The sequence below is a fragment of the Cydia strobilella genome, chromosome 2 (assembly GCF_947568885.1).
Source record: "Cydia strobilella chromosome 2, ilCydStro3.1, whole genome shotgun sequence".
Classification (NCBI taxonomy): domain Eukaryota; kingdom Metazoa; phylum Arthropoda; class Insecta; order Lepidoptera; family Tortricidae; genus Cydia; species Cydia strobilella.
Genome location: NC_086042.1, coordinates 2,284,465 through 2,300,825, shown reverse-complemented (window position 1 = coordinate 2,300,825; position 16,361 = coordinate 2,284,465). Strand labels below are relative to the sequence as shown.

The 16,361-nt window shown below is 37.9% G+C and overlaps 1 protein-coding gene across 1 annotated transcript; it reads left to right on the top strand.

Annotated features, from left to right (window-relative positions):
* The first annotated feature begins 736 nt into the window (after window positions 1-736).
* LOC134749965 (putative transporter svop-1) lies at window positions 737-15,816 on the top strand. The gene is made up of 10 exons (XM_063685006.1): window positions 737-864; window positions 5,730-5,888; window positions 6,712-6,874; window positions 8,162-8,283; window positions 9,091-9,335; window positions 9,862-10,010; window positions 12,300-12,468; window positions 12,848-13,131; window positions 13,606-13,733; window positions 14,246-15,816. The coding sequence occupies exons 1-10, from the start codon at window positions 807-809 to the stop codon at window positions 14,314-14,316; spliced, it is 1,548 nt and encodes a 515-aa protein (XP_063541076.1). The 5' UTR covers window positions 737-806; the 3' UTR covers window positions 14,317-15,816.
* The last annotated feature ends 545 nt before the right edge of the window (window positions 15,817-16,361 follow it).

Below are 16,361 nucleotides of genomic sequence, written 5' to 3'. Positions count from 1 at the left end.
TGAGTTCAAGTCTCACCCAAGGCAGTAATTTTTCCACTTTTAAATTTATTCTAAGCTTAATAGCATCGATCGCAGACGTTTCTGCTTGTTAAAAATTAATTCACATATTATTCGTTTTAAGATTAATACCGGCTAGATCTGGATCTTAAAATGTCAATGTCCTTACTGTGACAAGATAGAAAATATGTCGGAAATTAAATAATCCAGTAATTAAAATTTAAGTGGTATATATGTACATTTAAATTTTAAGAATGCACAAAATAAACACGCATGTTTCAAGTAGAAGTAGAGCTAATTTTTTTTTTTGATACGGATTCAAGGAGCCTACCTGTCAAGTTACCTGGTCTAGTAATGTTACCTAGTCTGGTAATTTAACTATATAGTTATTAGTTAAATTTGTTTGCTTCTCGCGCCTCAAATCCTTCAGGCTCAAGAATTTATTCGAATCTTACGGATACCTGCACAACATTAAACTTAAGGAAAACATTTTACTTTCATAGCAAGGAACTATTTGTCTGTGAAATGTGTACCTGCTTGTTTTTTGTAGCTAATAAGACGCATTTGACTATCTTATCAAATAAGAGATCGACTTTAACGGCCGACAATAAGGTAATAATAAATAATTACCTTTTGACAGAAAATGTAACTGTCCGGTGTTTTCGATCATTTCTTCCCCCCACTGTACGCCGCGCCTCCATGACTTTGAAATCGTTCCGCGCTTTCTTTCAGTAGTTTCAGTATTGCTTTGCCCACGCACCGAGCTCCCGCGCCGCGCATTTGAACCCTACGCACGGATTGGACGCGGGATGAACGAGAATCGCAAGACGGAGGTCACTCCGTTTGAGGATGCCCTGGACAAGACGGGTAAGTCAGAAAGTACACCACCAGTTTCACACTGACATAGGCTAGCGTGTGCGTAACTTACTTTCTACAGGGGTCGGAAACCGGTATTTGCTCCATACAAAAATACCGGTATTATTACGTTCTTTTTCGTTCTTTTGTTTATAATTTAATTTTTAATGGGACGTTTTAATAATGCAAAATTGTTTTCTAAATACATGATTCAGTCCTACGTAATGAGAATAAAAAAAATCAAAATATTGGGCTATTTCGGGATTTTTAAAAAATACCGGTTCCGAGCCCTGCTTTCTATATACATCTCGCTTGCGCTAATATGCCAGTATTATGTCAGTGTCGTGGTAAGGCTACAGGAAGAGACTTTGATATGGCGAATTTTATAATACGCAAAATAGAAATTCAAATACCCCCTTAACCCGTTAATTTTCCGTTGAAATAAGCGGTTATATACTGAAATAGAACCATGAAAAAGTGACCAAGTCACGCACTAAAGAAAAAGTGACCAAGTCCACCGGTGGCCGGGGCGGGAATCGAACCCGCGTCTTCAGCTTACGGGGCTAAAGTCCTAAGCGGTTATGATTTATTCACGATGGTAATAGGCTTGATGACCATTTTTAGGGTTCCGTACCCAAAGGGTAAAAACGGGACCCTATTACTAAGACTCCGCTGTCCGTCTGTCCGTCTGTCTGTCTGTCACCAGGCTGTATCTCATGAACCGTGATAGCTAGACAGTTGAAATTTTCTCAGATGACGATGTATTTCTCTTGCCGCTATGACAACAAATACTAAAAAGTACGGAACCCTCGGTGCGCGAATCCGACTCGCACTTGGCCGGTTTTTTTTAATGGTATCAATCGATCAGGTTTGTTTTTGGGATCAAATCTCTATATGGGACCAATTGCATTAAAGCAATACAAAAGTCAGAAATGATAGTCAAATTCCGAAAGTCGTACTTCACTCGCGAAACGCTCCTAACAAAACGATATGTGAACGTGACTTACGTGACGTCAAGGTCACTGAGATGAGAGCCCATATGGAAAATAAGTAAAACTGCGATTTTGTCGGTGAAATATTGCGTTTTAAACGCATTTAACCGATTTGCAAGACCGAAGTGATCCCATAAGAGCTCTGAGAACAAAGTTTTGTACGGAGCTTGAAGAATGACTCACGTTAGACCGGGCCGTGACCGGGCCGGAGCTTCCGGCGCTTAAGGGGCCCACGAAGGACGATATCGGCCTGTAAGTTAGAACAAAAATTTGACAGCTAGCTCCGAACAACTGACAGGCCGATATCGTCCGGCGGACTGATAGTCTGTGGGCCCCTTTACTTTTCTATGGAAAGCATTACGTGATCACCTGTCATGTCATAGAAAAGTAAGCGCCGGAAGCTCCGGCCCGGTCACGGCCCGGTCTAACGTGAGTCATCCTTAATTGTAATAATATATCGAGCATCGATCGATCAATCCTATATACCTATATAATAGGAAATGTCACAAAATTTCCTTACTTTTTTCGTTCCTTTCATTCCATTAACGTTACACTCAAAAGTAATATATGTCTATACATATATTAATATATATACTACTATACTTAGTATTAAATGAAAAAAAGTGTGTGCGTGTAATCTTTACTCCCGATTGAAGTAAAACTTCATTGACGATGACGTTCATTGCTATGTTAGCACTTTGACGTGTGTCCTATAGTGCGTGGGTCACTACTGAGCGTTACTTCCGTCAGAAAAAAAAATTGAGTTCGCGCAGGTTTATTTCGCCAGAATACTCACAAAAATGCCTTAGGTACATAATTTATTTTTAAAGAAGAGTTGATACTCTTCAAACTGTTGGATCGTTTTCTATCAAACATGCTGAGAACCACCGCAAGGTAACTCGCTTTCACTTATAAAAAACCGCATTGAAATCGGTCTATCCGTTTATCATCGGACAGGCACACAGAAAAACAGCCATACATTGGCGTAAAAAATTGCACGTAAAGGGGCCCACTGGCTATCAGTTCGCCGGACGATATCGGCCTGTCAGTTAGAACAAAAATTTGACAGTTCCGAACAACTGACAGGCCGATATCGTCCGGCGGACTGATAGTCTGTGGGCCCCTTAAGAAGGTTTGGCCTGAAGACGGATCAAAATGTTAAATGTGTTTTTTTTAATACCACGTCGGTGGCAATCAAGCATACGGCCCGCCTGATGGTAAGCAGTTACCGTAGCCTATGGACGCCCGCAACACCAAATCGAGGCAATCGAGGTGTTCGAGGCATATCATAAAAAAAATGTTTATTTACCAAAAATAATACATATTGTTTTATTAACCTATTATGACCGCCACACTAGGCTATGTAAGCCTGTCTTGTGCAGTCAGTTGGAACAATTCCAATCTTTAATTTACATCCTACGCTGAAGTTTTGGCATTGTACTAAGTAATACATAAGATATTACTGAATTACATTGAATTGAAGCTCTATAGCTTAAAGTATTAAATAAAAATAAAAGCTTAATCTATACAAGATACATCACAATTAAGTCTAGTAAAGAAATTACATCAAGGCATATAATTACTACATATTTAATTGTATACAGCAGGTGTGTGTGTGTGTGTGTGTGTTGAATTGAGCGAAATAGAAGGATAAGTTTATTGATAATACAAATTACATGTCACATTTTATACAGTGTATAAAGATTAAATTTAAGTATGTATTTTCACTACATAATATGTTGTATTTAATATCTTTCATCTACCTAAGTTTCTGGCGCGAGCAAACTTGTCATACTCGTATTTAGATTTTTTGAACGGTTTGATTGCCAACATTGCTCTCATTAGCCTTATGGCACATAACGCAAATTGCTACACCGATCTGTTTCAATTCAATGATGCCGTCGAAAGTTCCAGAAACGTCCCGTTGGAGAATATCAACATTGTTATTGACCGTCCGTCATCGTTTATCTTGTTTGTCTGACCGACTGACCGTACTCTGAAAAGTTAAAACACAGTAAAAAGAAAGGAATGGGCTGAATCCTGCTTGTAATATTTTTATTATACAGGTTGGCTAAAAAATAAGTGCATTCCCGTCGCCAGGGAGGTTTTCGGATTATACTGAGCAACTTTTACTATGGGACCAACCCAGAAATCGCGATTTTTTTTTAATAAAATAACGTAATTCACCATACTGAAATAAGAACAAGGCATGTTGAAGAATTTTGTCGGCTACATAATTTATGCGATAAGGTGTAACACATAGACGCAATAAAACATACCAATTGGCCTGATTTGTTCAAGCTGTCATGTTTTAACTATTTGAGATTTAGTAAAACTCTTCATTGTATAAAAACATATATTAAAAGTAATATATTTAGGAAAAGCGAAGTAGAGAAGCGAAGAGAGTAGATCTCTTCCAGCCTATAAGTCGCTGAACAAATGTCGACTCAAGTCAGTTTTTGTCACTTACGTTCGTTTCTTAGGCCGGATTTAGACGTGTAAGTTTGTAATGTAAAATTTATGTAAGTAACTTACGACTGCGTTTACACCTAAAAATTAAATTACAGTAAGTGACACTTACAAAAGTTTTGTGAGATTTACTTACGTAAATTATAACAAGTCGCGCTTCAGCACTGCCATTAAAATATGAAATGTATCTACTGTACAGAAGGTTCAAATTTGTTTAACGTTTTATGTGAGGTGAATCATTTAACAATCATCTGTGGCACTAATATATGGAACATAACTCCTGGGTGCCTAGCCAAGGTGACAATAGACACTCTTTCATAATAGTGCGACAGTGACAGTTGCGTTTCGTTCGCTACGTAGCCTAAACGATTGGCATGTTGGCTACGCAAGAGAAGGTTCAAATTTCTTGACGTTAAAGGAATCCATAAAGGCCATTGTTACACTGGTTACTCTACTAACGTCAATGTGAGCAAATGTACACAAAGGCACAAAGCCGCAGCGTGATGTCATGATGTGGCTTGGAACAATAAAACAATCGAATTTATTATAGGCGATATTTTTAGTCGTGTACATATTAAAGAACAAATAATTATATCTACCTATAAACCTAGCGCCCCTAGCGGAATCATAAAAATGTATCTCAACTTTTATGCATAAACTAGAAATTTAAAAATCCCCGTACGATAATCATAAGATCTTAAACCACTATGCCAAAAATGACTTACATTATTTTGGAAAAGAGCTGATTACTCTTAAAACTGCTGGACCGATTTTTATCAAACATAGCTAAGAAACACCGCAAGGAAACTCGCTTTCACGTAAAATAAACCGCATTGAATTTGGTCTACCACGCATGGAATTCAGGCATGGAATCCGTTTGAGAGCTACGATTCCACACACATAGCTACTTTTCATACTAACTATTCCAAACTATAGGTACTTGGTGCGTCCCATGATGATCCCTATGACAATTCTAATTGATATAGGAACAGCTGTCACCTAAAATTATTGTAGTTTTTTTTTGGAAAGACCAGCACATACGAGTATATTAAGGTAATAAAAATACGGTAAAAACATTTCATCAATTATTTTTTTAATAAAGCCTATCCAAAAGCGACTTGGAGAAACTATATGTAGGTCCAAAAGTAATTAGTTATGTCTCAGAAAACGAAAGAGTTAATCGTATTGTTACCTATATTTTTCTGCTAAATACACTAGATTATTCTATAGCTACATTTTCATTTACATTCGAGTAGGTTAGGTATTATTATTGTTATTTCTCAGGCTTTGTTCCAAACAATTTCATGAACTTATTCTATTCGTCAGATAAGCGAAAAGTAGCTTATTACTTGGACATTGTATAGTGATTTAAAGCTTCAATGTAGTAATAATTAGAATTTCATACTTTTTTTACAGGGAATGGAGTATACAACATTTTACTGGTGATCACATGCGCTTGGATCCTACTGGCCATCGGGGTGGACCTCTTCGGGTTTAGTTTAGTGGTAGCTACGGCCTGTGACCTGAACCTTACAGTAGCTGAAAAGGGGATATTGACGTCACTACCCTTTGTGGGTAAGTTTAAAGACTGTGTATGGTGATGTAAACTGACATGGGTTCAGTTTAGTGGTAGCTACGGCCTGTGACCTGAACCTTACAGTAGCTGAAAAGGGGATATTGACGTCACTACCCTTTGTGGGTAAGTTTAAAGACTATGTGTATGGTGATGTAAACTGATATGGGCTCAGTTTAGTGGTAGCTGCGGCCTGAGACCTGAACCTTACAGTAGCTGAAGAGGGGATATTGACGTCACTACCCTTTGTGGGTTAGTCTAAAGACTACCTATGTGTATGGTGATGTTAATTGATATGGGCTCAGTTTAATGGTCGCTACGGCCTAAGACCTTACAGTAGCTGAAAAGGGGATATTGACATCACTACACTTTGTTGTGTGTATAGGTGTGTGTAGGTGACAGATGTTAGTGGATATTCTCCTCCCCTCCCTCTCGCTAGCAGAGGAAGCTACGGGAGGAGCGAGTCCCACATACCACCCCCCAATAGGCTTCCCCAGCCCGGGGGTGAGATTCGTAAATGCATTAACCCCTGCGTCAAAAAAAAAAAAAAAGGATATTAACATTGCTAACTTTTGAGGCAAGTTTAGTTACAATCAGTTGCTGATTTGCTTAAATCTTCCTTTTAAGGTAATGTTTACTGATTCAGGCATATTTTTTTTATATTAGCTCAGCCATACTCGAGAAACCGGGGAACGTATGTACCTAATAAATAAACAAAGGTCTGATGAATTGAGAACTTTCTCTTACGAAATATTGGCTAAGAACGTCTCTCTGCAGTGTGGACACCGATAATTAAAAAAAGTAAAATACTGACGTATGTTCCAGGTATACTGCTAGTCTCATATGTGTGGGGCTACGTGTCCGACACGCAAGGCCGACGGTTCTCACTGGTGCTGTCACTGCTGGCCGCTTTCGTGCTGTCATGTCTGACCAGCGTGTCTCCCAACTGGCTGTTCCTCGGGATGGTCAAGTTCCTTTCTGTCTGCTTGTAAGTCTGTGTAAGACTGTAAGACCCACTCGCCGAACTCACGAGGCCGAAGGCCATTGTATTTGCATTACAGTTCTTCGGCCTTACATTAGTTACTGTTGCGACAATCTGTCAATTTCAGTGTCAGTGACGTTTGTCAATCATTTTAACAAGGATATTGACAGATACAGCAGAGACATCAATGTCACGATAGTAAGCTGCAGAAGCTGCATTACTGCAGTTGACATCCGAACGTCACCATTACTATCTATCGGTAGTTTATGCGTTTCGTTCTAATTTATTATTGACATACGAGTACATAATTAAGACATTATCTTATTTTAGAACCAATTGTAAAGTAAATATAAGACAAATAAATTATCTGAAAGCTTATCGGCCATCAAATTAACTTAAAATCGATTGTTCAAGTTATAAATAGCTAAATTATGATGAACATTCCGCACGAGGCTTATTTAGCTAGGATATTAATATGACCTTTCGTTACTTGGAGCTGATCAATGGGCCTTGCTCAGTGTCAAGTGCACGCATGTTGTTACGTGAGTTGCTACCCGGTTGTTTGTATGGCTTCTAGTAGGGAGTACGAGTGTTGTTTTAGTTCATTGATTTGTAGACTTTTGTTTTTTAAATAGTTTTCATATGATTAAAAAAAGAGAGATAGTTAAATACAATACAATACAATACAATACAATCATTTATTAATAAAATTAAAATTTTACACGTCATAGTAATTTACAATGCTATTCTAAATTACATTATTATTCACATACATTAAATTATTAAAATTACAATGCATTATTATAAATTCGGTACACAATTGTTAACCAAATGTTTATTATATATAATATTATAATGTTTTAAATATGCAGGACTCATGTGACATTCTATTCCTATCAGAAGAATTCGTTTAACGAGTAAAAGGCAGCAGAGACTAGGTATTTTTTAAGTTTGAGTACGAAAGAATTGTAGCTATTCGCAGTTTTTATGTCTTCAGAGACTCGGTTATAGATTTTAGGGCCAATTGTGTGCAGACATTTTTTAGATTTCGCCAGCCGTGTGCGGGGTGGACGAAGTTCGTGGCGGCGCCTTAAGTTGTATTTGGGTTCCGCAGCGTTAGACTGGAACTGTTCGTAATTAAACCTTACCTGTTTAGCTACCTCTAGGATATAAAGGCAGGGTAGCGTTAGTATTTTGTTACTAGTGAACTTGAAGTAAAGAAATGCTTAAACCACATGTTGTAAAAAAAGTTACATATAATTGAAATATTAAGCATCTACATAATTGTTTCAGCTCATGCGCCGCGAATTCGGCCACATACACATTGGTGGGCGAGTCATGCATCCGACGCGTGCGCAGCAAATACATGCTGTTGATGACGTGTCTGCTGCTGCTGTCGCCTGCCGCTGCTGCTGGTGAGTCCATTTATACTCCGCAACCAAACTGATAACTTAGTCATATTACATTTTCACTTAGTTAAATGAAACAACTTGCTCAGGAGTATAGGTACCTATATTCTGACTTAGGTAAATGACGCCACAGAATAAATAATAGTACTACCGTACACAAAGGAAAGGAAAGTTTGACAGCGGTTCAATCATGATGTCCCTTTCTAGTACATGGCACTATCCCTGTCGGCTATTTAGGGTTGTCAAAATTCAAGTCATTTTATTATCTGTGGTCGTGCACGCAAAGGGACGTCAAGATGTGCCAACCCTAATAATTGCTCGGAGCAATGCTAAGCAGTTCTTCTCAAGTATTACTTCTGTTCTTCAGGCCTGCCTTTAAGAAATTACTTCTAGTTATTGTGCCATGTTTGAGTAGGGTATTTTCTACCAACTTTCATCTAATTTCTAAGTTTTTAAATCCAGATGTTAGTCAAATAAAATTTGATTTTCTTCCAGGGTTTCACTTGAGCTGAATTTGAGCATATCTGCAATGGTTACGCTTATCTAATGACAGCGATCGTTAATATCGTAGAAAACGTTGGTGTTGCTGATGTTACTGCCATAAATACTTGTATGGTGTTTTCTCAATATTTTACCGTCTAACTGATACAAAATGATTTCTTCTGCAATGGTTACGTTTTGCTTATCTAATGACAGCGATCGTTAATATCGTAGAAAACGTTGGCGATGCTGATGATACTGCCATAAATACTTGTATGGCGTTTTCTCAATATTTTACCGTCTAACTGATACAAAATGATTTCTTCTTTACAGTCCTCACCTACCCAACCCTGAAGCTTAAATTCGCAGCCGAGCTCACCTGGCTTCACGTAGTCTTCACCCCCTGGCGACTCCTCATCATCGTCCTGGCCATCCCCTCTGGCATCGGTGGCTTGGCCATCTACTTCTTCCACGAGAGCCCCAAGTTCCTGGCCAATATTGGCAGGAAGGAAGATGCTTTGGATGTCATGAGAAGCATTTATGCTGTTAATCATAGTTGTGCTAGGGATAGCTTTAAGGTGAGTTAGTTTTTCTGGGCGCTTTACTAAACTCAACATCCATTAAGCCTTTCTTGGGTAGCGCTAGTCTAACTACCCTAGCTTTTCTATGAAGACTAGTAGGTACCCATAATGCAAAGTTAGCTTAGACGGTCTCTACCGGTTTGTTGTATGTTAAACTTTGTCTATAATATTCATAAACCTAAACAACTGCATTTACTTTACTATTACGAGTAGAACGGCCTTTAATCCGCGTAAGTCCTGGGCCAATTTTTGCGTTTTTGAATTTGTAACTTTCTTTTGTTTCTATTTAGGCCCACTTGCACCAACCTCTTAACCCTGGGTTAATGGGATGGTGCAAGTGGGCCTAAGAGTTATAAATGTGATTAATTTGTACTTGTACAAATACGCGGGGACTTGGGCCTGGACTATAGGCTGTCCGCATCGCAGGATCACAACAAATGCTATTGGTTGATACCCCACATCTCCGCTCCGCTCTTCCTCTGTGGACAGACAGCCTTACGAAGTAATAAATTCTCAATTACAGGTAAAAACCCTCGAGGTAGGCGAGGAACCATCCCGCAAGCAAATGTCCCTCCTCCGCTCCATGTACGAGCAGAGCGCCCCCCTCTTCCGCCCCCCGCTGCTCTGGCGCACCTTGCAGCTCTTCTACATCGTCGCCGTGGTGTACATCACGTGAGAACCAGGTTTTACAAATGTATACCCTACGTAACCCTTATTGGTGCTACCAGCGGTCACTGAGGGCCAACTTCTTTAGTATGAGTTAAGGAGTTTGGGGCACCAAAAAAGACGCCAGTTTTCCCGAACGTTTTTGATCCCGATAGATTTGTAAACGCGCGACGCCGTTTGTAATTTATATTTTATACCCGATTACGGGTTATGGTTTTGACCAATATTACGTATTTTCTAAGTCATCTGCGCTCCAGTTCCAAGAAGCTCGCTTGTCCTAAAAAAGAGCGAAGCCCGAAGTTTTGGACACGCTGCGTGCGCTTTAGTGAGGCTCCTTCAGCACTCAGCAGCCTAATGCCAAAGTATTTGGGGCGCGCTCCAATGACCGACGCCCTGGGTGGGTTCGGGTAAAGTCCGACGATTGAGGCAGACTTCGCGCGCTCCAGTGCCTGGCACCTTCATGATGCTTGCAAAGCTCGTAGCAGATAAAATAGTGACGCGAGGGTTACAACTTCCTAGCACGTCTATCATATCTTGTCATAAGTCACGCGACTTGACATATGGAGTTACGCAAGTCGTGGCAAGACTTGATAGTCCTGTATGCATTTAAGGCGCTGGATGACGCTTACGCTCGTTAAACTTGAGGATAAACTTTACGGAGGAACAGCACCTTTATCCTGTCAAATATGTCGATTCTGACTATCGCCACAATTGACTATTGTCACAATAACACTATGCGTTGCTGTGTTATACAACCTTGAGTACGACCAAACGTCGCTGTATGACTTCAATAGTCTATTTGTACAGTCTGTATCTGTATTACTACCCAAACACCATTAATGAATGCATTGTCTTATAAAATCTACGTCAAATACTTTCCTTCCTGGCCTACTATTCGAATAAGCGCCTTTTGTCGTTTAACCGTGAAACTATGCAATTGAGAATATTTTTGTTTTTGTGATTTGCGTACCAAGGCCAAAACATTTAATCCTTTGGGAGGAATTAGTGCGTTCTTTTGATGTAACCGTAGATCGATTTCAATTTGACAACATTAAACCACTAATCTGCTGACTTACAGAGTCATAATTTCTAAAATGTTTCAGACACGTGTATTATATAATTTGGACGGCCGCCATAGGCAGAGAGCCAAACTCTCATTTTCACCCAAGATAAACTATCGAATCTATAAGGGGTAAATCTGTACGATCTTGGCACGGACATAAACGAGACTTGGAAACGAAATAGTTACTAAGTACGCAAATAAGAGATAGGCCCCGTGGGTTCCGGTTCTTCTGTCACTCTCACTGATATTAAGCGTGAGCGAGGTGGCTGTGAGTGCCCGGTATCGCGGATGTCGGTGTTTTTGAATTTTCGAATCGACGAAGCTACTAAAAAAACCCTCAAGATTGCTAATTGATTTTTGGCAACCGTATTGTGATCTAAAAAAGCCCTACGTTTAATCGCACTTAAACTATCGTGAGACGTATTTCAAAATATTTAATAATAGTGAGTAAAAACCGTACTGATAAATATTTTAGCCCTACGTTTTTTCAATAACTGCTGGCTGAACCCATTGCACCTTAATTTCATTTAATTTTGTATTTACTTTCCTAAAACACAACAAAATAATCGAGCGTATATTCAAAACTATAGGTTAGCATTAGCACATAGATTCTGTTAAGGACATTATATTGGTGCTACGATTTCTATAGTTCGTTTTTTTGAGCATTAAAAAAAGGTAAACAATCTTGTCGTGTCCTTTTATTGAAAAATATTCAAAACGCTTTAAAAAATTAGTTTATATTACTGATGAAAGCAAAGGAATGTAAAAGATCGTATATTATTTATAATTGTAACATATTTGCTGTGACTTATTTTTCAAAAGTGATTTTTAATAAAAAGATACGTAAAGATCGCTTACCTTCTTTCTAATGCTAAAATAAACGAACTATTGCTATTGTTGGCAACAAATCTAATAAGAATTTATCGACTTGAAATTTCATGTAACTTTATAATGAGGGCTAACGCGTATGAGTTCGCCGCTAGGGGCGCTAGTGTAGATGGTGGTCTTTTCCATAGTTCGAAATGTCAAATGTCACTTGTCACTTTAATGACTGACAGCTTTTCTATAGTCTTTTGGACCACCATCAACAGAGGCGCCAACTGGTGAGCAAAAAAACGATAGCCCTCATTGACTTTTTCTTTAAAGTATTTTCTTGTTATCCCTCATCCAAATGAATTGATTCCCTTCTGAATATATAATATATTTTATTTAAATTAGCTAATTTTTTGCAGTAACAACAGCTTCTTAGTATGGCTACCGCAGATCTTCAACCTGGTGATGATGTCCATGGAAACTGGAACGGCGGAGGGCAATAATATCTGCTCTCTCATCTCACATCGAAACATCACAAGGAATGTTACTGATAACTACGATAATTCTACAGCGGGTACTGTTGAAATTGTAAGTTTTCGTTATTTTTTAGTACTTATAATTACGTTATGTGTTTGTTTGGTACAATAAAACGCCAGAAAGATGTTTGTCACGAATTTGAACCAAGACTTTTTTTTTCTTACTTTCCCTGAGACTTTCTCAGGTCAATAAAATTCACAAATAATTAGTTCCGTATTTAAATTATAAGTTGGTACTTACCTAATTATCTTAATGGTTACGTTATTGTTTAAAACTTGTAACAATCATGTTTCATTAAATTATACCTATTCTACGTTTGCATGGCCAAATTTGTTAAAACATTTTATACTTGACTAGATAAATCTTTAAGATTTATCTTTTTACTTCTTACGGTATTCACGTCACTTATGTATGTAATTTATCTTTCCAGTCTCCAAACGCCTGCCTCGGCTACATAGAAGACAACGTGATCCTCACCCTTATCGCGTCCCAATCCGCCTTCTCATTCCTAAACTTCATCATCTCCTACCTCCCCAAGCACCGCAAGACCGTGCTCTTAACGATCTTGTCCCTATCGTCTGTGAGTGGAGCTTGCTGTAACCTGATGCCGGAGCCGGTGTCGAGCGTGTTCTTCTTCGTGCTGTTCACGTGTACTTGTCTGGGGATGGGGATTTTGGCGTCGTTTTTTGTCGATTTGTATCCGACGTCTTATAGGTAAGCATCCTCTTGAAATAATAAATAAATAAATAAATATTGGGGGCATCTTACACAGATCGACCTAGCCCCAAACTAAGCATAGCTTGTACAATGGGTACTAGGCGACGATATAAACATACTTATATAGATAAATACATACTTTATACATAGAAAACAACCATGACTCAGGAACAAATAGATCTGTGTTCATCACACAAATAAATGCCCTTACCGGGATTCGAACCCAGGACCATCGGCTTCGCAGGCAGGGTCACTACCCACTAGGCCAGACCGGTCGTCAAATGAACTATATTGGTATGAGAAGCAGAGCGTGTCTAGATCTTTTAAACACACTAGCCGTTTAGCTATTTCTGCTGATGAGTATACCTTCATTTCATTTCAAAAAATTGTTTAACTCTTATCAATCTAACATCCAACTAAATTATGTTTTGACTTTGGCACTAGTTATTCTAAAGTTATAAATATTTGCAGAGGAATGGTGGCTTGCCTGAGCATAATGGTGGGTCGGAGCAGCACATTCATCGGTATCAACTTGGTTGGAAACCTCATCTTCCACCACTGCCAAATCACCTTCTATTTCTGGTCGCTACTGGTTTTGAGTAAGTTCAAAAATGTACAAAAATTTTTTTTTTCCCTATCTGGCTTTTATTCCCTGCAATTTTGCACAGGGTGAATTTGCCAATGTCGGTTTTTGACTTTTACACGTAAGGAGAATGTTCGGTATTCTTGGGAGAATTACTAAAATAATTATACCTGTCATTAATAATTGTGACGTTTCCACTGTACTCAAATTATTCAGCCAGGCGCATTTTGAAAACGATTTACAAAAACGTTTTTCTAATTATTTAATTTAAATCTTGATTTTCTTTTAAGTTTATCGTTCAAATATATGTCAATTACCTCAGTCAGTCATTTGTTGTCGGTATAAGCAATCCAAGGAAAAGGTTAAAAGTAACTTTTAAAAGTAGTTTCACCGAAACAAAGAACCGGAAATCCTCATTCTAATTAAAGAAATACTATTTAGATTTTTTTTGTTGCTGACGTCAACATGTCGCCATTTTAATTAATGGCATAATAGATTAGTCGCTAACTCTCGCACTATAATTTTCAGGTAGCGTCGTAGCGGCCTGGTTCCTGCCGCCCGACAAAGTGAAGCCTGAAGTTAAGACAACTGCTATGTAATATGCACCTTATGCTTATTGAAACAAGGACCGTCTGTGATTTTAGGATAGTGCCGTTCGTGAATTACGGGTATTTAATTAAATACCCTTCAAAAACGAAGGTAAAGCGTTTGATACACGTACCTTACTTAATTCTGTCGTCCTAACTAGGATCCTACCTAAAAGTTAGTTTCTAGTTAGTGCAGTCACATTATACTTTATTAGGTTACTTTTTGGATGCTTCATAACATATTTTATGGTGATAAGTCATTTATACCCCGTTTTTTTTAAGATTTGAATTTTTCTAACCTCAAAAGTAGTGTTAATTAACTTTTTCTTCCCAAATGCTAGGGTTCCTAAGATATCTAGGTACAAGATGTAAACGACTTTATAATTCAGTGCGTAACTAATAGTTACTCAGATGTCACTTTAGAAGAAAAAAGTTACCACTACTTTTAGGTTTAAAAAAATTTAATCTTAAAAAAAACGGGGTTTATAACGTGGATGGTGAATTAAGTAAGGTGTCATGCCTTTAATGGTGGTCACACACACACACTGACTGTTATATAACATCGTGTTATGTTTTATTATGTTGTCCCTGTCGCACAATGTTATATTATATTTTATAACAGCCAGCGTGGGACCACCGTGATTCAAGATTTTCCTGAAACATAAAGGCTGTACTTAAGGATTATAAGGCAGAAAATATTCGTGAATGTGGATATCGTCAATAAATATTGACGTCGATTGTTTACTTTAAGAACCTATGTACGAAATAAATAAAAAAATGGTATTAAGTATTTTAGAGTAAATTAATCTTTATAAGAGGGACTAGGGGGGGGAGGGCTAGCCAAGATGAAAATCGTAAACGTTGATCATTTCCATACATTATTTCACTTTCCATTGGCGTTTTCTATTATCAATTGGCTGAGCCCCTGGGTGTACTTAAATGGCGTCAGTATTTTAAAATGTGCGCTGTGAATATTTAAGTTTATTATTAGTTTATAATTGCCATTACTGTATAGATAAATGGGGAGTGTAATGCCAGAATTTATGTGTGTCCACGTGTGATTTATTTCTTGTATTATTTGATGCAATGCATAACATACTTTGTTATGTTTGCGAAACTATTGGTGTTACTTTTCCTTCCTAATCTCGCAAACAAAAGTGACGCAGCCATATTTTTCGCAAATAACACAGCGAAGTGTTTTAGATTTATTTATGCTGTTAATACATATAAGCACCTATATGTTATCGTGGTCCCACATTGGCTGTTATATAACCTTATATAACATCATCTGACCGAAACAACAAAATAAATCACTATCAATTCTATTATGTTGTCCCTATCACATAATATTATATAACGTTATATAACAGCCAGTGTAGGACCAGCACCATAAATATGTACTTATCTATTGTTTGTTTTTTTGGTTTATTTTAATTTATATTTAAAGGACTCCAACGACGAATAGTAGTGTAAGTAGGTACTTAATTATTTGAATGAATTATTTTTATTGGCTATTATGTTTTGTACGCCTTTTTTATGTAAATTTTGGCGATAATTAACATAATACCGAAATTTAAGTTGCTTTTATTTTAGTTTAACACCTCAAGCTTATTCCAGTTTCTATTTTGATCGTTAATCAGTGACGTGATAACTTTAGCCGTTGTCTCTCGGACTATTTATTTATTTTATATATTTATTTATACAAGGAATTCCAAAACCTATTAAATATTAGTTTAACTTTTTAAATAACAATACAGATCAATTATAGGAACTCGCAAATTGAAACTGAATATAATAAATATAATAAGGTAAAAATAAATCGACCTATGATAATATAAAGGCACACCCCACCCACAACCCACACCCACACCGCAAACCACCCACCCACAAAGCCACACCGGAGACGTAACGCAGCATAGCTTCGGCTCCTTCGGTAGACGTGTGTGTAGCTGCCGGTTCTAATCTATGTATTTACATAGAGTAACTTATACTAGAGCGGTACTGTCATAGTAAATTTTGTAACCCCAGTAAATTCACTGCCATCTGTCGACACACTT